Source organism: Astatotilapia calliptera, chromosome 7 (genome assembly GCF_900246225.1).
Source record: "Astatotilapia calliptera chromosome 7, fAstCal1.2, whole genome shotgun sequence".
Taxonomy (NCBI): domain Eukaryota; kingdom Metazoa; phylum Chordata; class Actinopteri; order Cichliformes; family Cichlidae; genus Astatotilapia; species Astatotilapia calliptera.
The window spans coordinates 37,018,682-37,039,056 of record NC_039308.1 but is presented as its reverse complement, the minus strand read 5'-3'; the positions used below and the strand labels follow the sequence as shown (position 1 = coordinate 37,039,056).

The following is a 20,375-nucleotide window of genomic DNA, read 5'->3' as shown; positions in this document are numbered from 1 at the left end:
TCATCTTCCAAGACCTAGAGCGCTCAATATGTCTCATGGGTTGAATGGTTAAGACAACAGGAGCGTGGTCAGAGAGACCTATATGACCAATATTTACCTGCTGAACTAACTGACTGATACACTTGGACATAAAAATATAATCTATACGAGATGCTGACAAGTGAGGGTTAGAATGGAAAGTGTACTCCTTAGATAGTGGATTATAGTGTCGCCAAACATCTATAAGGTCAAGCTCATTTATAATTTGCCAAAGGGCTTTGGAGTTTTTGGTCAAGATAGATTGTGGGGGAAATTTATCCATTTTAGGGCATAAAGCACAGTTAAAGTCACCCGCTAATATTATATTAGCACAGTCCATGTCCACTAATTGACTAAATAATACCGTATAAAATTCGCCATCCTGTGCATTCGGCGCATATATATTACCTAGGAGAACAGTTTCCCCATGCAACATCCCTTTAACCAATATATATCTTCCTTCATTGTCCTTGTGAGTGGCTATAACGTTGAAGGGAAGATTTTTGTGTATAAGGGTAATAACCCCCCTTTTATTTGTGGAGTAGGATGAGAAAAAAATTTGACCAACCCATTCTCTACAGTATTTTCTGTGTTCATCATCTGTCAAATGGGTTTCTTGCAAAAACGCAATGTGAGTCAAATCTTTCTTCAGAGAATTTAAAATGGACTTTTTTTTCACCACATTGTTGGACCCTTTAACATTCCAAGTACTTATCTTAACTGACATATAGGAAAAGTAATGTATATATTGTGCTGTTTACATATTTAACCAAATCTACATTTGACCAGTCTGAGCCTATTAACCAAAATAATTGAGCATAAAACAAGAACACTGGTTCCCAGAAAAACCTGAACACAAAGCCTGGAAACCTCAACCCTCCCCAACACAAATAACACAAAATAACAAAAAATAAATTACACATCTAGATGTACCCTACTCTAAAGTACAGCTGTGGGAGGCCACAAACGCGTAACATCCCTGCACTGGAGTCTATGTCAAAAATCAAAGTCTCTATACCTTAGCTCATTATCAATACTTTAATGCTGTAAGCCTCGAGTTTGTAACTTACGTTACAATGACGCTGTCGTGCACCAACAGTTTATTTAGGTCTTGGCAATTTGCTCACATAGTCCTTGACGTCCTGGGTGGTCGCGAGGGAGATGCTGGTGCCATCGGGGTTAAATATTTTAATGATGGCTGGATAAAGGAAGGAATATTTGATCCCCGCCTCTCGGAGAGCTTTACGCGCATTCGCCGACTCCTTTCTCTTTCGAGCCACCTCGGCGGAGAAATCCTGATAGAAGGATACTTTTCCTGCCTCTGTGTTTACGGTACCTTTAGCCCTGGCAGCCTGGAGAATCCTCTGTGTATCGGTGTAGTAATGAAGCCGGACCAGTACTGCACGCGGTCCCTCCGTGCCGGTAAGCCTCATAGGTGGTCCAGTGCGATGGGCTCTGTCGACTGTAATGGCACCCTGTTGAAGGCCCAGGACTTCTGGTATCCATTTTTTAAAAAAGTCCACTGGTGCTCTACCCTCCGCGCCTTCCTTTAACCCGACAATCCTCACGTTCTGCCGCCGGCTCTGATTCTCAAAGCTTTCCAGACGCTCCATGGCCTTCTTAAGCTGGGTCTCGAGAGCGGCAATACGTGGCTCATTTGTAGCCGTGACATCTTCCAAGTCCGAGACCCGCTGCTCCACTGTTTCCATTCTTTCTATCAGATTGTCGAATTTCTCAGTGAGCTCGTTTATTGGCTTTATGACTTCGGATATCTTGATATCCATATACTTAGATATGTTAGAAGTCACCTTGTCCACAATCACGTCATCCCGCAGTGTACTTAGTGCATCCTCAGCGTCGCACATGGTCTCCTTTTCGGGGCAATTGCTAGCTACCAGGTCACTGCTAGCTTTTGCTTTGACTCCACGTTTGCTCATTTCTCTCTTTTTGCTTGATCCAGGGTGTGCGAAAAACTCGTCTAGAGACATTATATAGATATTCGAGGCAACTTGTTGGCAAAAATGAGCTAAAATACCAATATTTTACAGCTGTCCAGTGCAGAGCTCATAAACTCACGTCTGCTCAGCTCGACGCATCACGTGACCTTTTTTTTTTTTTTAAAGAAAAATAAGAGCCACATATGAGGATATTCATTTAAAATTTTGATAAAACAGTACCAGCATAGTGTCCTCGTAAGTGGATATCAGGCCCAAATTGAGTATTTTGGTCTAAATAACCCAAAATGCGATGTCCACATATGTGGACGCCAGGTTAAGGTTAAGGTACTTAAAATAGGACTTTATTTTTAAGTCTGCCCAATTTTGGCCAGGGATATTATTTTTGTTTCTCTGTTTTGAATTGAAATGCAGTTTAAATGCTTTTTATTTAGTTTCTCCCCAGAAATTAAAAGAGCTTGAGTTTACTATATTCATGTCCATGACTATTATTTATTCTGTCGCATACTAAAACCCTTTTAAATTAAAAAAAAATATTTTTGATTTTAATTTAATTAGATTTTAGAGATTACTTATTTACAACGCCTCTTATTAATTACATAAAAATTTTAATCGAGTTTTTACTTTTTAAGTAATGTCTGAAGTTTTTTTTTTTTTTTCAAAAGTGATATAATCTAATCAGCCATATGCTGATGATAGTATTGCAACCATGACTTTGACTTCAACATGAAGGGAATGAAAAAAAGAAAAAAAGGATTGTTGAGTGAGGGAGCAGGAACATAGGAAAATATTACTTTATAATTTGTAAGCGTTTCTCTGTGGCCTCAAACTGCAGCACATGAAAAACGAACTCTGTTGAATTATTATTTAGGAAACTGACCTTCCAGTGCATTTAATAAAAGGTAGCCATTGGAAAATGACTAAATTGATCAACAAAATGCAAAGAAACAAGCAACATGACTTCATACAGTAAGAAGGCCCAGTGACTCATGACAGCATCCACTCTGCCAGTCTCAGTTTGAGTGTGCCAGTGAGGAAATACTCACTGGAATCATAAACAATATAAAGGATGGACCTAGCTTCTAGGTCTGAAAAGTAAAGGAAATGCAGAAATGCTTTAAGCTTGCATTCTTTTTAAAGGCCACCAGGCACAAAAAAAAACCGACTTCCTGTCCTATAAAAGTCCAAGGAACCATCAGCCCTGACCTCTGTAAACACTTTCTTACAACTTTACGGTCTGACTCATTCATTTCGAGTCAAACTGAGTAAAACATGATTCATTTTTAAAACTTTGGTCATTCTAAGAATCAGAGAAAAGAGGATTTCATCATCCACACTCCCTGTCTTTCTTTCTGCTTATTTAGAATCAGTTAGATCCTCTTTCCTCTACTTATTTAAACCTCCCTTGTATTTAACCTTTTGCTTGTTTCCAAAATCTGCCTTTTCCCAGAATTGGTCAGACACTATCTAAGTGTCAGTGTAAGTGTCAGCTTCTCTCACTCAACCTCAGAGTGGAAACAAGTTTTAGATTTTCTTGAACTTTCTGTGCATTATTGAGCAATTCTTTGATAAGCTGGAAAACCAAAAGAACACATTTACTAAGCAGGACAGTCAAACCATTAAACCTCTTGCTTTCAGGTAACATTTCATCACCTCAGTCTCAACAATATTACATTTTCTTAGATTTCAGATCTCGGTTTTACAATACTGCCCTCCTGTGGTAGAAGTTATAGTACAGGTTTGCAGAGGGTAATTACAAAAATGACCTTTTATATTCAAAGTCGAACCGTTTTTAGCCCGTGTTAACCAGCTAAACTTCAACAAAATATTCATTTATATTTCTCAGATATGTAAGCATTCATCATATTATATTTTATATTTTCGTGAGTGGTTTCATCTGTCTCTCGGTTTAGACAAGCTGTTCAGTCACTGTAGCTCTGGTGTCCCTACATTAACAACAACTGAACTAGTTCTTTGTGTGAATCTGCACAGTGAAATTCCTCAGCCCTCATTTCTCACTTTGGAATGAGCGTGAAGCTGTGATTTTTGCAGCTCACAGGTTCTGTGCAGTAATCCAATAATCAATGCCTTCACAGCTGTGGTGTCGCTGTAGATGCCATTACAGACGACCTTTGTAGTCTGATTACGCCATGTGACACATTATAATTGATGATGTAGAAATATTATGCAACAGCTTTCATTCACTCTCTCATGACTTTTTGTTGGTACTCTGCAGATTGTGTCAACAGTCCAGTGTCACAGCTCAGTGGTACTTTAATGTAATACCAACTTGTAATACAATACATTTACACAAGCAGCACATTTTCTTTGGAAGAACTGCATATTATAAATGGATAATAAGGTTTTTTTTGGTGGTTGGAGGGTAGGTTATGGCTCATTCACATGAAACTAAGCAGACAAGACAAGACAACAAGGATAATCAGGCCTCATTAATGCAATATAACAAGAGAATTTTCAGTTTGGTAATCTGCTTTTATTTTTTAATTTATGGAAGGTAAACAAAAGTAATATACTGCCAAGGATTCACTGACTCTGCTACTACTGCTACTAACACAAAACCAAGCAGAAATCTGAGCTAATATGGATGTACCACAAACTGCAGTTCCTCTGATGTCCACTAGAGGCTTCAAAAAGAAAAACTGTTAAAATATGAACCTTTGCAGCTTTAGAGCAGAAATAAAGATCTTACAACCTGTTATAAAGAACGATTTTGGTCCCTGTAGCTCATTTTTTCCCTTATAAGAACTGTACAACAACCCACCAGTCCAAATGTTCTTAAGGATTATATTAAGTTTACAATTTTAGAGGTGCAGCCTCTTTGACTGAGAGGTGGATGTGACAAAGGTGACTGTAGCTGCTAGGCTTCACATTACTTAATTGAAATCCTAGAACTGGACCACTTTGTCTTATCCAACAAATAATAAGGCAAAATTTATCTTTATTTGGATTTTACTCAGCACCAGTTAACAGGTATCTTTGTCTGTGTGATGTAGCCATATGGTTACACTCCACACACCATCTAATTTTGGTTACTTTGGGCTCCTAAAGCCCAACATGACAACAGCCATAAAGGCTTGATTGTTCATCTTTCATATACAAAAGTAAAGCTAATGTTTTAGTACGTAAGAGTGTATTATTTTTAATGGGGAGAGACCCCAAGTTTTTTTTTTTAAAGTCTGATTGTATTGAAGTCACTTGATTTATGACCTCAGAATCACTTTCCTAATGAGTTTATAATTGAATGTCCCACTTAGAGGATAAAAGGACTACTGGAGTTGTTTGAGAATGTAGTATTTTTCATTTATCAGTCAGCTCAAACCCTCTTTTTTTATGATCTCTACTTTCAAAAACATAAACTTATGACAGGTAAAATTCATGTGTCCACGACCTAAATGGGCTCCTCTCAAAACACCCACAACTACTCCACACAGCAAATTGAAAAGTGTTAAATTTTTTGGTGTTAATAGTCTCCTTGCAAAAGTAGAGTTAATTTTACTCTAAGTAGAGTCACATTCTTTTAATGTAACTCTGAGGTGTAAAATGATAGTAGTTAAAATCGAGTGTTAAAAATGAGTGTTTCTAGGTCAAATCTGGAGGTGTTACAATGGAAACATTAACTCTTGACCTCTTAACTCTGAACTCCTAGAGGGGCTATGACACCAACAGAGTAAATTCACAGACTCCGCCCCCAGCACGGCTCCAATCGAAGCTGAAGTGAAGCCGTTTCAGAACATTTGCTACATATTTGAGTTGTTTGCCATGCTTGGTAAGTCATTTTTTCAAAGATTGTTTCAATTGTTATTATGAGCTTTTACTTCTGTGGCTCTTTGGAGTTGAGACAAAGCTGTGTGAAAAGCATTAGCCATGTTGCTCGCTGATAGCATAATATTCTGTTTTAGCTAGCTGAAAGGTATTGTTTGCGGGCAAATACCACAGCCTTGAAAAAAGCTTGCATGTGAATTTTCAGTCAAACTTTTGGTCAAATACACCTAAAACAATGTCTAGAATGTGAAATGTTGGTATAATGGTGCTACTTGAAGCCTGAAAACGATCGCCCATAAAAAAAAAACAAACGAGCAAACAGCAGTAGCTGACGTCCTGATTGGATTCTACGTTAGCATTTAGATCCCTCCAGAGTTTTGTGCACACGGTTTAGGTAAAAATGAAAAAGGTTGAGGTTTTACATTTAGTTCAGTATTACCTGGCTCAAAGAGGATTCCTTTTTTTTTACTGTGCTGCAATTGTTTACTGGATTATTTGTGCCATTAATTAGTGTCAACTAATTTTTATTCGATCTCCGCACAGGATATGCTTGTGAAGATGGAATATGGGGGAGAGCAGAAGTGCGTTGAAGTTCCACAAAGGGATGAATGAAGGACATGCATATTGTATTGAAGAAATAAGTGATGAGATGCTGTTATTTGCATTTACCATGTCAGACCTTTGATAAACAAAATTCTAATGAAAGTGAGAACATGTATACTGTTACATCTTTCAGAAAATGTTTTGAAATTGTGGTGCACAGTTCAGAATAAATGTTTTTCAAAAACCATTGCATCTTTTTAGTAAATGTTTATTTCCAAAATAAATTTCTAGAAGTTCAGAACAGTAAAATTCCCGCTTTTTAGAATGAATTAGAAGATAACTCTTACGTAGTTAAACTAAAATACTCTTTGAGAGTTAATATATAAACTCTTAACACCAAGTGTTAAATTATCAACTCCAGACAGATTTGGTGTTTAACACTAAATCAGAGTTAACGTACCAACTCTCCAAAAAGAGTTAAATTAACACTGTCTGGTGTGGACCCATATAGACACTTTAATAGTGTTGAAATCAAATCCGACAGTGTTAATTTGGACATGCTGGATTTGCTGTGCATGGTAACTGTTAGTATATGTGGTAGTGACACCTTTCAGCTTATTTTGCTAACTGCTTCCACTTCACTACAAAGCAGGTGGCTCTGTGTGAAGCCGCCATGTGTAAGTGGCTGCACTGTTTCCTGACAGCTACTCACTGCGGGTGGGTCATCGATGGTGTTCTGGATGGCTGCAGCCAATCCCTCCTTCATCATGCAGGTCAGGCTGTAGAACTCATGCTGTTGGTCAATCTCAAACAGGCCCAGAAGTTTCCACTGCTGCCTCAGACCTCCCCACCGCCTTCTCTTCATGGAGCGCTGCTGGTGACTCAACATCCCTGGACCGGCTGTCGACATCTCCATCTGAGATAGAGAAAAACAGCCCGATGAGGAAAAAATGTGACTGCTCCACTGTGGACGCAGAGGAGAAAAGAAATCAGAGTGTGAGTGGAGGCCAGAGAGGCCAGCGACTAACACAAAAGACAGCTGACTGTCAGTTGAGTCTTTAACAGAGTAACCATGGAAACCAACACAAAGGGATAAAAGCTTCATGGGCTGTGCTGTGGATAATGCCATAATGCTGCTCCTCTGAATGCCACAGAAAAACATTTTAATTGCGTGGTCATGTCATGTGTTTTACAGTAAATGTTTGACCCTGTGAGCTCTACACACCCGAGCCACTCAGTACTAAGCCAGAGAAACAAAAAGACTCCTATGGAATAAATAGTAACTGATAGTTTTTGATGGTGAATGATGCGTTCATCAGCGTTTAGGCATAAAAAGCACTTGTATAAATGTGTGACTGAGTGAATGAGGTACTTGTAGCAAGAAAGACCGTTGAGAGTAGAAAAAACTACCTTATCCTGCTGGAAACAACTGCCAAAAGATAGGTAGAAAGGTTGACTGGTGGACATGGTCAGCAGCAGCTTTTTTGATAGAGGCAGGATGGCTCCGCCCTTTCTTGTTGTTGTTTCCACCAAATTTTGACCCTACTATCCAAATGTCACAGCACAAACTGAGAAGTTCTTCCAGGCTTTAGTTGTCCAGTTTGATAAGCATAATGGGAATTGTAGTCCTAGTTTCCTGTTTTTAGCTAAACGAAATGGTGCATTGGGTGGTCTTCTCCTGCCCATCTGCAGTGCTACTTTGCTTTCAGAGAAGCTCTTCTGCATGCTGTGTGGCCATTTTCAGCTGATCTCTAACATCAACAAGGCTTTCTATTTTTCTTTCTGACCATTTTCTGTAACCCTAGAGATCTCAGCTGTTTCTGAAATATTCAGACCAGCTGACCAACAATATCCAAAAACCTTTAAATCACATTTCTTCCCCATTCTGATGCTCAATTTGAACGTCAGCAGCTCATCTTCACCATTTTTTATATGATGAGTTGCTGCCATGTGATTGACTGATAATACATCTGCATTAACATTCAGCTGAACAGGTGTATCTAATAAAGTGACTCATGAATGAAAATAGACACTAAAACCACTTGGTTTTATTTTATGAAGATGGTGGTTTGGGTTATAATTCACTCCTGGAAAACTTCATATCTGCTCAGTGACCAATGAAGCACAGTGGGTCCTGATGATGTGATTACATGTGAGGAGGTGTCAGTCTGAGCAGTCTCAGTGTTGCAAAGAAACTAAAGAAACAAATAAAAAAAATACTTGTATTTGGCTTCAAATAAACAGAGTCACTTCATCAGTAATAAAACCTTCATTTTAGAAACAACATTAAGATCTGTTATTACAGAGTCTTTATCCTGCAATTTAAACCCATCTGAGATTACCATTTTTATCAGCTGGTGCTTTATAAGGAAAACAGTGCCTCAGCACTCACGTCACAGCGTTACCTTCCTTTTGTAAATTAGCCTGCCATGCCATTGGACGCATCCATAGCAACATGCATGACGCTGCGCTCCTTGGACCTTTTGAGCTCCTCTCTCTGTTCTTCACTTTGACTGAGAAACAAAAGCTTCCTGTCTGATCACAGCCTCTCCTGATGCTGTTTGATGGTCTGAGTGTTCGGCTTCAGCACGTCTTTAACAATGGTGACAAACTGTAATAACCATTGTTAATAACTGGTAAAAAAAATAAAATAAATTGCAGTAAATTATATTTAATAATGTTTAATAACTGGCACATAATTGATTAGTAGAACATCATCTGGCAAAGTTGCAACTGATGTTTATAGAACGTTGCAAATCTATTCATCATTCAACCTTACTTGGCTCTTATAATGCTGAAACTGACATATAACTATTTCACAGGGTGTAAAAATGGACAGGTGTCCTGCTTCATTAAGTTTCCTGTTTTTTGGGTTTTTTTGCTTTAACTTTCTGTAAACAAATACATAATAAAGTACAGTGACAGGACAGGCCTGCTGGAGTCCAACGCCCACCCTCAACGAATCAGATTTACTGCTGGCAGTGCAAACCAGGCTCTAACTACAGGGACCAGATGACCCATAACAATGGGCCTGATACCCAGTACACTCAAAGCGCCCCCTACACTAATCTTTTTGTCACTTTTTATGGAATCAAACTCAAAGTAATGTCTGACCTTCCACGCTTTAAACACTGCATGGTTGCACTCTCTCCAGCACTCCATTTGTCCGTTGTTGATCTACACACATCTGTTGTTGCCATGGATGTTGCACACTCGTATGTCATTGTCATGAGACACTCTCACAAACAAAATCACGACTTAATAACGTAGTAACGGCGCCTGCTTAGGGGAAACTAACAGTAATGTAATTACTTTTTTGCTTTAGTAATCCCTTACTTTACTCATTACTTGAAAAAAGTAATCGGATTACACATTACTGCCCATGTCTGTTAGTCACCCAGGTATGTTAACAGCTGTATTCTACAAATAAGTTTAGAACGTATCTTTAATCTGTTTAAGAGGACAACGACGTCTTGTGATTTTACTTGCGGACAATCTGCCGCTCTTATTTTGAAACCTTATCGAGGCTCATCGAGGCTGCAGAACAGCAGCACGAGACACAGGTCTTGTTCACAGTCCAGGGAAGGATTGAGTGGAAGAGTGACTGATTGATGCAGCATCTGCCGAACCCGTTCTGCTGTGGTGGAGAGCTGAGCGTTGAAGCAAAGCTTTAGATTTACTGGTTGATCTACATTCCACATCTGTGCTGTGGGTACAGACTGAAAGCATGAGGGTGAGGTACGTGTGCTAGACATGAGCCTCCCCTGAAGGCAGGATGGGCTCAGCTTCAGAGATAAGACTAGAGCAGTTCCTCTTCCACATCAAAACGCAAGACTTAAGGTGGTTTGATCAGGGTGCCTTCTAAGTGTCTTGGTATGAGTCCTCAGGCCCGACCCAGGACATGCTGGAGAGACTTTGTCTGTTGGGTAGACTGGGTTTTCTAACATTATAAAAAGTATTTAGCGCATCACGTGGAGAACTGGTTTATGTGTTGAGCTCATTAAAGCTGCAGAGCTGGTAGAGCTGGTCTCTATCTCTTGGGAGATAAATCACGGGCGATCCATTTTTTTTGAGCAACTTCTGGAAGTTAAAGCACAATAATTACTGGCAGCTGGATGTGCCGGCAATAAACTGGTACTTTACATTCGACCTCCTGAAATCTAACCTTTATACCTTTACTTAACTGTAACTGAAACAGTGCTGTATTCAATTAATTAAAAGAACCATTAACTAAGTTTCAGTCTTGATTACAGCAAGACTGGAAGCCTTCAAACATCCATTACAATCAAGTGTAAACTCTAAATAACTGATAAGCCACCACAAACCCCCCAAACTGATGAACTGTATAACCCAGGTAAAGTCTCCCAAGGCAAACTGGTCCGAGGAGATTAATTAGACCTAGAGCGATTTCAAAAACTCCAGTGAAGCCTAAAACTTGGATCTGGATAAACTTGTAGGAAGTGTGAATCTACACCCAAGAGGAAAGCTAGTAGAGAGGGAGTGCATTATTTGATTTACGAGGCAGGTGGCTGGAAGTCTTTTCTTTTGTTTCTTAACCTTTTCCTTGCTTTGGAGCCTCAGGCGGAGATGCAGTGATGGCTTCTGTCTCCTGCTCCACCCCCTGCCTGGAATTTCTCCATTGAAACAGTCCTTCCAACACCTGCCCTCTATCTGGTAATCAAGTGTAGAGTACAGCAGTTCTCTGCACCATTATATGGTGAGAATTAGGCCACCTCTGTTACCTGCCGCTTTTGTGGTAACGCAGTGTGCTTTCACGTCTCCAAGCTAGCTGCTCCAAACTTCCACAGAAGGAGAAGGTTCATCTGGAAACTTGCTTATCTGGAAACTTGTCTACCTGTTGCTTGAAGAAATTTATAGCTGTACTTACCAGCTCTGAACCCAATTACCTGTAACATGTCACAGGAAAGACTTACCTGCTCTCTTGCCTTTCTGCCAACTCTCTGATGCTTGCCAGCTGTCGGCACACCACATCCAACTCATGTAAGACTGTTAAACACCCGCTGGCTTTCTCATGTGAATTCAGTAGCACAGCAGCTGATGTGCACACCAGCCTGCCATAAATTATTATTAGATCGTGCTAGGACTTGCTCCGTACATTGGCGGCTGCTGTTTGTGACAAACATGGGTTCCAGTGGAATTCATAGCAGCTTTCCCTTCCAGAGAGTTTCACTTTCACCAATGAAAATAAAAGTGTGTCAAAGCAATGCAAGTGAGCAAAACATCAGCAATATGATAACAATAGAAAGGATAAAACCCAGAATTGCATGCCAATTACAGGCCAAAAAAAATATAAAACAAATGAAAGGAATTAAATATTAAATAAAATAATAATGTTACAGACAGAGATTGGATATGGCAAACATACTGCCCTTTTTATAAACCCAAGTATAGAAAAGATTTTAACCGTCAGATCATTTTTTTTGACCCCAGCTGTTGTTATTTTTATGTACCATAAAACATTTATGGTACATAGAATCTTTTTCAATAAAAAAAATACTAACTAATACACGTTTTGGTGATTTTTGAAGTCCTCCCATTCCAGGCTTCCAGGCCCATTGCTGTGGTAAAGATGATAGGTGGAAGGTTGTGTGGGAACCCAGGAAACAAATAAAAAAATGTAACACTAGCATAGGATTTGAGTCAGTTGTAATTTCCCTGGTCTTGTGATGTTTTGCAGAGTAATGCACAGCATGACAATGAAAACAGCTAAACTGATGGAGATGAGTCAGGATGTAAAAATGTGTGAAAACCATCATTATCAGTAGGGCTGGGCTATATCATGCCGTTCACGGTAATACCGGTGTAATGTTGGGCAATGATAAGAAAATGAAATATCGCGATAGAATATGGGTAAAACGCACATGCGCAGTGCTTTTGTTTACATGCGCACTTGGCTACGACGCAGAATGAGACGAGCGAAAGTGGATCGTTGAATGAAACTGATGAACCAGAATTGGTTTGTAAAAATGCTGCAACTTCAGTGGTGTGAAACTGGTTTAGCTTTCGTCCGTCAGATACACAACAAAGCACTATTTTTGGTAGAGCATGCTAGCGGGCCGTCGTTATTGCCGTATTGTTTGGAAAATACGGCACACTTAAAATAAATCCTTTGATTTTTCTGAAAATCGACAGGTCCCCTTATAATCCCGTGTGCCTTATGTATGAATTCTGGTTGTGTTTACTGACCTCGAAACGATTTTATGTACACGGCGCTGGAAAATCTGTCAAATGTTTCAGTACGACTTTGCTAAGCTACGAAGCCGCACCGCTTGATGGATTGTCGAAGCATTACTGCTATCGTAGGCAGGAGCCTCGCGGAGGGATACGTACTGTGCTTCAACATAATATTACCGTATTGCGTGTGTATAACCTCTTTTTAAGTTTTGTGGATATTATACATGGTTATGCTGAGGATATGTCGGCCAGTTTCCACTGAAAATGCCTTTTGGTTAAACTGTCAGCAAGGAATTTGCATTTGCACTGTTAACTTTTTATATAACTTTAATGCACTTAAAAAGCTGCTTGTGTAAGTGAAAATACATTGATGGGGGTGTTTTTTTGCACCAATAAAGTAGAGGAGTTGTAAAGTATTTTGTCTAGTGTCGATTATATCGTCAGTTATATCGTTATCGCAAATTTTCAAATGTATATCGTGATAAATATTTTTGGTCATATCGCCCTGCTCTAATTATCAACATTAAAATGTTTTGATTATCTTTCATATGAACAGTGTAAGTATGCAGTGTTACTGATCAGGCCAAGATTTTAGTGGATATTTTAAGATTTCTTTGGTGCAACAACAAGAATAAACCCATCATAATAGATGCCTACCTGCCGACTAATACACTCACTGAACTCTGATTTGCATTTTTTTCTACCCTCTTGTCAGTCCAAACTGGTCAGGTGCATTTACCACAGAGTTTGCTTATTAGCACAGAATCATGTCCCACTGCTAAGACAGGTGAGTCAAATACGTGGCCCTAGGGCCTGAACTCGCTCACTGAAAGACCCAATCCACCCCACTGGATGGCTTTAAAAAGTCTAAAACCTGCAGAGAAGCAGGGCACAGCTTAGTTTAGCTTTTCCCTGTTTTCCTGTGTGAATTCTTGTGTTGCAGGGTTTTAAACTCCTAACATCTACCATGACACTGGCAATGATCAAGGATTAGGGTTTTGGTACAGTTAGCGTCTAACCTTTCTTCCAACCCTTCTAATAAATAATTAGTCTATTAAAAAAAGTTTTATTTATTTTTGCAGAAAATCTGTGACGCCAATATGAGAGGGAACATCTTCCAGTTATGAAAGCGTGCCTAGTTAACATGTGGCCAAAATAAAGCACAACCCTGTTAAGTGCCATGGTTTGTGTGCAGGGAGGCATGAAAGGTCCCAAAATTCAGACTCAAATGCAGAGGCCAAGCTGAAACTCAAAATGTTAGCTTTATTGCTGAACACTGGGGAAAAACTAAATTAAACTTGGCAGGCTTGGCAAACAGAACACACAGACATACTGTATATGAGGGAGATCGTGACACTGATGAAGAGAAACACGGGGCTACACTGAGGGATAACAAGGGGAATGAGACACAGGAGGAGAGCACAGCTGAGAGTAATTAGGCAGGACGAGACAAGGGAAGCAAAACTAGAAATATTAACATAAGATGCAGACTGTCAAAGTAAAACAGGAAATATAATACAGACGCGGACTTGACAAGGGGTTACAGCGCAAACATGGAACACAGAGAGAAACCAATAGACTAAGAACTCTAAATAACACAAAAGAGAAGATTATTAATAATAAACAACACAAAACACTGGGTCACAGACCCAGTCATCCAGGACCATGACATTAAGAACTTAACTTCATTCAAACCAAAGACTGAAACAACAACCTTCACACTGACGCCCATAATCCTGCGTGCACATTATCTTACATTTGTTGATTTATGCAATTTTCAGAATACAATCCCAACCCCAGTAAATCCGGCCATGGATTGATTAGCTGACTAATGTGATGGGGAAGTAACCGCTCACTAATGTCATGATGGAAGCCATTAACGCGGTCAATGCATGGTCAACATTTATGGCACTCAATGGCCACAGAGGCATCTTTGCAGTCAAAAGCAGTCACAGTGTGATGGTGAAACTTCCAAACAAACAGAAGTTGATGCTGTTTTTATGGACAGCAAAGTTGCAACAACTGATTTGGTCACTATACGGCTGTGAGCAGACAGCCAACTCAAAATGAATTGAGGACATTTCATCTTTAAATGAGAATCTGATGATTGTAACAAAAACAAAGCTGACAGTGTCTAATAACTGCACACAGCAGCCCGGGGAGGTGACTACACATCAGCAGCTTGGGTGAAACCCCTCACACAGTTGATGATCTCTAGCAGTGACTGCACGCATTATGGAAGCAATCAGATTCAAAGCGTTTCACTTGCCTCTGTACAGCAGCTGATGGTCGGCCTGTCCGTGTCTCTCCCAGTGTGTGTCACTCACTGAGTGCATGTGTGTCACATGTCAGCCTGCAGAATGACCGTGTGATGTCATCGGAGCATAGCCCGGCTCACCCAGCGGTCACACCCACACTGGCACTGACTGTCTGAGGCAGACACGACTGCCGGCAGCTGCAGCTCTGATACTGCAGTCAATATGAGGCAAGCAGAGGTGCAGAAATAAAAGGTTTGTTGGCAAAGTGGGAATGCAACTGCAGCGCAAACTCTGCTGACTCACTGCTGGAGGTTTTCCAGCCAACTGGACTCGAGTCTCCATCCATCTGAAAACACACCCAACACTCCACAGACAAGAAACCCCAACTCCTCTCAGACGATATACAAACATATACAATACCTTCAACGTAGATTTTCACTTGGAGACACCAGAGTTATTGGATTTTAATTTGCTTTTTCTCCATTTTTTTTTCTTTTTTGCAAATTCTTTCGGATCAAATCAAATCAAAATGTATTTCTATAGCACATAATAATACAACAAAGCTGACCAAAGTGCTTCACAGTTGGTCAGAGAAATAGCATAAGACAGCATAAAAGAAACAGGTAAAAGGAGGGCAGGAAACAATATGAACAATATGAGTAAAAAACAACAACAACACATAACTAGCCATGAAATAGCATATTAGTTTGAATCAAAAGGTTATTCCAGAGTCTGGGAGCTACGGCAGCAAGGGCCTGACCACCTCTGAACTTCAGACGAGACCTCGGTTGCATCAGGAGCATTTGATTAGAAGATCTAAGTGCCTTATTAGGGATATACAAATGGAGGAGTTTGCATAGATAGCTGGGAGCCAAATTGTTTAAAATTTTAAAGGTAAGCAAGAGAATTTTGAAATTGATGCGATATTCAACAGGAAGCCAATGTGGGTTGGCTAAAACTGGTGTGATGTGGGCATAATTTCTAGTATCAGTTAGGAGATGCGCAGCTGCGTTTTGAACTAACTGGAGGCGGTGGATAGAGGAAGATGGGAGGCCCAAGTAGAGGGAATTACAGTAGTCTAATTTGGATGCAAGTTAAATATCAGCGTGACAGCTCAGATGAACAATTTGGAGACAAAGTTAGAGAAGGAAGGATGTGATGATTTGGACATGTATGGAGGAGAGAGAGTGGATATATTGGACAAAGGATGATGAAGATGGTGTTGCCAGGTAGGAGGAAAAGAAGTTGACCTTGGAGGAGGTTCAAGGATGCAGTGAAGGTTGAATAAAATGGGTCTTTCGTCATTTTTGTGACAAAGGATTTCATGATAAAAGTATTAACATGAAAGTAAATGGTCTTTTTTCTGTCCCAAATTATAGATTCTGATTTATTTTGATGGTAAGAAAGACAAGTGAAATTTTCAGCCTTTTCTTTAAAAGTCTTTGAGATATTCACGTTCAAACGTTGCCTCAGATTTCAGGGCGCGAAAAAACAAATAAGTCTCGGATGTGGGCTTTTACCTGTTTTGTCTCACTGAGAGTGGGATCTCAGATAATACAAAGACATTAAGAGAACAAATACCAGAAAATAATGGCCTTTACCAAGATAACTGGAGCAGAACGGACTGAATTGTTGGCTTCTACAAGCTGTAAAAAAGTCTCCTAATGTCCACTATTGTAAGATACTACATATCGTGTGTGTGAGATTGTGAAACTTGTGGTGTCATTGTGATGTCGTAGCTCTCACCATGCTCTTTCATATGATGTTATACTCAATTATATTGACTTTGGGTGCTTACAATGAAGGTCATATTACAGATTTACTGATATCTGATATTTGAATACTGACTTGCACATTTCCTGTGACCTTGATCTTAACTATGAACTGATTTTCAACCAAATTAAATCAGCTCGAGTTCGTTATTGATATTTACTATCGCACAACATTTGAAAATTATACATGAAAACTGTAGACTGGAAACAAACAGAACCAGTTCTCCTTCACTTTGAGGGGAAAAACTGCAACTCATTAGTTGAATTTTCACAATGAACGATCGAAACTTTAGGATACTGAGTCAGAGCGGTGAAGGAAAAATGTCATTCCTGTATCAAACACTGTTCATAAAATGCAGTAGAAGAAAGTGTTAGATGTTTTATTGCCGGCCAAATGAAGAAGAGGCACGCTATAGACAAAAGCATTAGACCGCACCTGTAAATCATGCTCAGCAAGACATTTTGGAACTTTCAGCTTTGTGGAAACTGGTTGAAAAAATGATTTCTGCACAAAGAAAGGTCCAAACAGGCATGACTGACAGAGTTAGATGTGGCAGAACTTGACTGGTTTGCACAGAGCCCTGACCTCAACCCCATCAAACACTTTGATCATACCAGAAGGGAGTGTGCAAGTGTGCAATCAGTGTCTGAACTTACAAATGCTCATCTGGATGAATGAACAACATTCCCACAGACACAAAAATCCTGTAGGAAGCCTTCGCAGAAGAGTGGAAGCCTTGAAAGCTCCTGCAGGTATAATCTGCAAGTTTCCCAGTATTTCTGTCTGCCACTCTGATGTCTGTCTAGCAGTTAAAAATCCTCTGAAATAGACTGATTTGACTTTGGATCAACAATTAGTGAGCCGACACCTTTGCAAAAAGCCAAATACCAAACAATTTTGAACAATACTGGTTAATAACAGAGTAGTAAGTGTACCAACCTAATGGTCTGTGGGCTCAGAGTCCTCTCGTGTGTAGCCAGGATTCTTGATCCGCTCAGAGAGGATGTATCCAGTTTAAATGAATCTAATAAGCTGTTACTGAGCCACGGTTCAGTCAGGAGGAAACCCAGCAGCTCTTCATCTTTTTGGTTTTGCCGGTTGTGTTAGCCTTGAGCTTGCACCTCTTCCTCCTGACTCTGTGCAGCTTCCTCCATTCCCCTGCTGCCGGGCTTCACATCTCCAGAGCTCTGCTCACGGCGTCCTTGACAATGCATCCTTGGGAACGCATTCTAGGGAATGTGTCCTTGGGAATGTCCTTTTTCCTCGGAGATCGTAGCCACTCGCCCGCATGACAAACTGCCAGAACAAGCTTGGAGATGTTGGGCTGGGGAATAAAAGAGTGCCATTTATCCAATTCCAATTAAAATAGCTGCGTATTACAGCTTTAACTGAAGAAGAGGGAGTGATTGTGAACAGAGGACAGAGGACAAAATGTTTCATAACCCATTTTATCAACAAAGCATCCATGGATTGGAGAAATGCTGTCCCAGCATGTGGAAAAAATATGAAGTTCAGTGAGCTGAAATGGCTGTGGCGAGCTGATGTTCAACACATTTATTATATCTGATTTTATAAAAGCGTCATAGGCTCAAATTATGTGTGGCTTAAATCACCCAATCTCACTCAGGGAAAGATTTTTTTTCTCTAATCTGACAGCAAAGGAGTGACTAATGGGACTGGACAATATAACCAAAACTGCATTTCTTTAAACAGCGTCTCAAAAGTGAGGCAGTGCCCGCAGAGTCTCATGTCCAGCTATACAGCACATATAAACGTGTTTCTAAACAATATGAATTCTTTAGAGATTTATAAAATTGCACACAGATTATTGTTCTATGACAAGCATCTATAAACTAAATTAAAGGCTTATTGCCACTTTGACTAGTCTGATCCAGGTGGCTGCAGCTTTAGAGCCACACTCCTGGTAACTGGAGCCACAAGCTGACCTTGGACTCTGTGCTGTTTGAGACCTTTATTCTTTTTTTTTTAATGCAATCATCTGGTGAATATTCAGGCTCGCTGTGTGGGTACTTGTATTAACAGCCATATACTGTGTGTAACTGTAATCACATTACATTTTTCATTGAAACAGTAACAATCACATCGCACACATTAGAGTTGCAGTTATGTTACACTTACTTGTGTTACAAAGAATCTTCTGTACTTTTAGTATGTGAGTGTAACTTTCTTGTACAAAGAGCGATGACGGGAATAAAAACAAACTGCAAGCTTTGGGTTTAAAAAATCAATTTCCAGATTCAAAACAATTTTAGTTTGAACAAGGCGATATCAATTCACTAAATCCTGAATCTATTTTTAAATATAAATGCATTTTGCCAGACACGCCAGAGTCTCAGGTTAAAGCTCAAAAAACTATTTCTACAACCAGGTTTCATCACTCTCTGACCAAAATTCACTGAACCAACAGCAAAAAAAGATCAAAACTACACTTCATGTTTGAAAAACATTGTCATGAATTTGTAATCACGTTAGACGGTAAATCTCTCTCCAAAAAGAGTCGCAGTGATTAAATCCATTCTGAATTACAAAGAAACAAATTCAAAGTTTTTGATGTCATTTTGCTGTCTGTTGATACCTAACTATCCTGCGTGAGAAGCGTCGTTATTCATGACACCTGGGAGGAGACTGACAACACATGATAAACTACATGTGCAATCAGTGGACTGGAAACAAAATCCTGACAAATCATTCACTCGGACAGTGTTGTTGCAGGATGGTGGGGAATGACAAACGCCAATGTTCATCATTCAAGCTAGCAAGAGCTGTTATAGCTTCAGGTATCTTTGTGGGCTCCTCAGATTTAACTCTTTAGGTACCACATTCTGTGTCACTCCAAATCCAAAAGTACAAATGTGCCTGCTCATTTGTTAAGCCACCACACTGTGGTGCTTCACTCCTCCCACAGAAGCAGATGGTGAACCACACAGCTACATACTAAATACGAGCTTAGTACAAATGAAATGAAGATATTTCACCCCCTATTTAATATTTTCATTGGGAGTGAGCAGAATAGACAAGATTAGAAATGAGTGCAGCAGAAGGACAGCTCAGGTTTAAAGGCAAAGTTAAAGACTCAAGCTTGAGAATGTTTGCACATGTACAGAGGGGGGAGAGTTGGATGATGACAATAGAGCTGCATGGCATGAGGAGAAGAGGAAGACCTTAGAGAAGATTCATGCTGTGAAGGAGGATATGGGCCGGTATGGCTTGAAGCTGTACCGGCCCATATCGCCAGGTCGTCTGCTACTCTTTCTGGTAAATCCACCTCCCTGTCTGAACTCACATTTGTTTTTCCAATTGTTAATATTTTGTCTCCCTTTCCTGCAGTCTCCATGCCTAAGGACCAATACTTGTACGCTTCCATAACTTCTTGGCTCAACGTCCTACTGAACATCCCTGCAACATCAGTGGCTGCTCAACATCTCACCCGCCCGCTTACTCTCAAAGCTCGGGATTTCCCCGGTCACTCACCTGCCTGACCCTCTGCTTCTGGAAACATCTGTTGAAAGAATTCCTCCCTTGGATCCTCTTCTATCTGCATATCTTACCTGGATCTTTCCCTCTCACCTGCCTCTCAACTCTGCAGAACAAAGTAAGGAAAACATTTTTCAGTGAACTCCTCACCAGTGACCCTAGTTTGCCCTCCAGCCCCTGCGGTCAAGTCTCCTGTGAAAAGATAAAAAAACAAAACAAAAAAAACAACAACTTGCTTTTCTTGTGAAATGTTCTTTCTGATGAGTCAGCTTTTGGGTCTGCCTCTTTGCTCCGGCCAACTCGACCTTTTGACAAAACATCCACATGACAAACATCACAGATACAGAAAAAGCTT

General features: G+C 40.0%; 1 protein-coding gene across 3 annotated transcripts in view; it reads right to left on the bottom strand.

The window, feature by feature from the left end:
• Positions 1-14,873, bottom strand: part of pip5kl1 (phosphatidylinositol-4-phosphate 5-kinase-like 1) — a 59,200-nt gene extending 44,327 nt beyond the window's left edge. The window contains exons 1-2 of one of the 3 annotated variants that reach the window (XM_026174584.1): positions 14,764-14,873; positions 7,012-7,215 (exon numbers count right to left, since the gene is read on the bottom strand). In XM_026174584.1, the coding sequence (XP_026030369.1) occupies positions 7,012-7,215 (204 nt within the window). In that variant the 5' untranslated portion in view covers positions 14,764-14,873. Of the gene's footprint in view, positions 1-7,011; positions 7,216-7,327; positions 7,365-7,709; positions 7,797-14,763 lie in introns of those variants that run through there. The other 2 variants (XM_026174583.1, XM_026174585.1) reach the window with 2 other exon arrangements.
• Between the last annotated feature and the right edge of the window lie 5,502 nt (positions 14,874-20,375).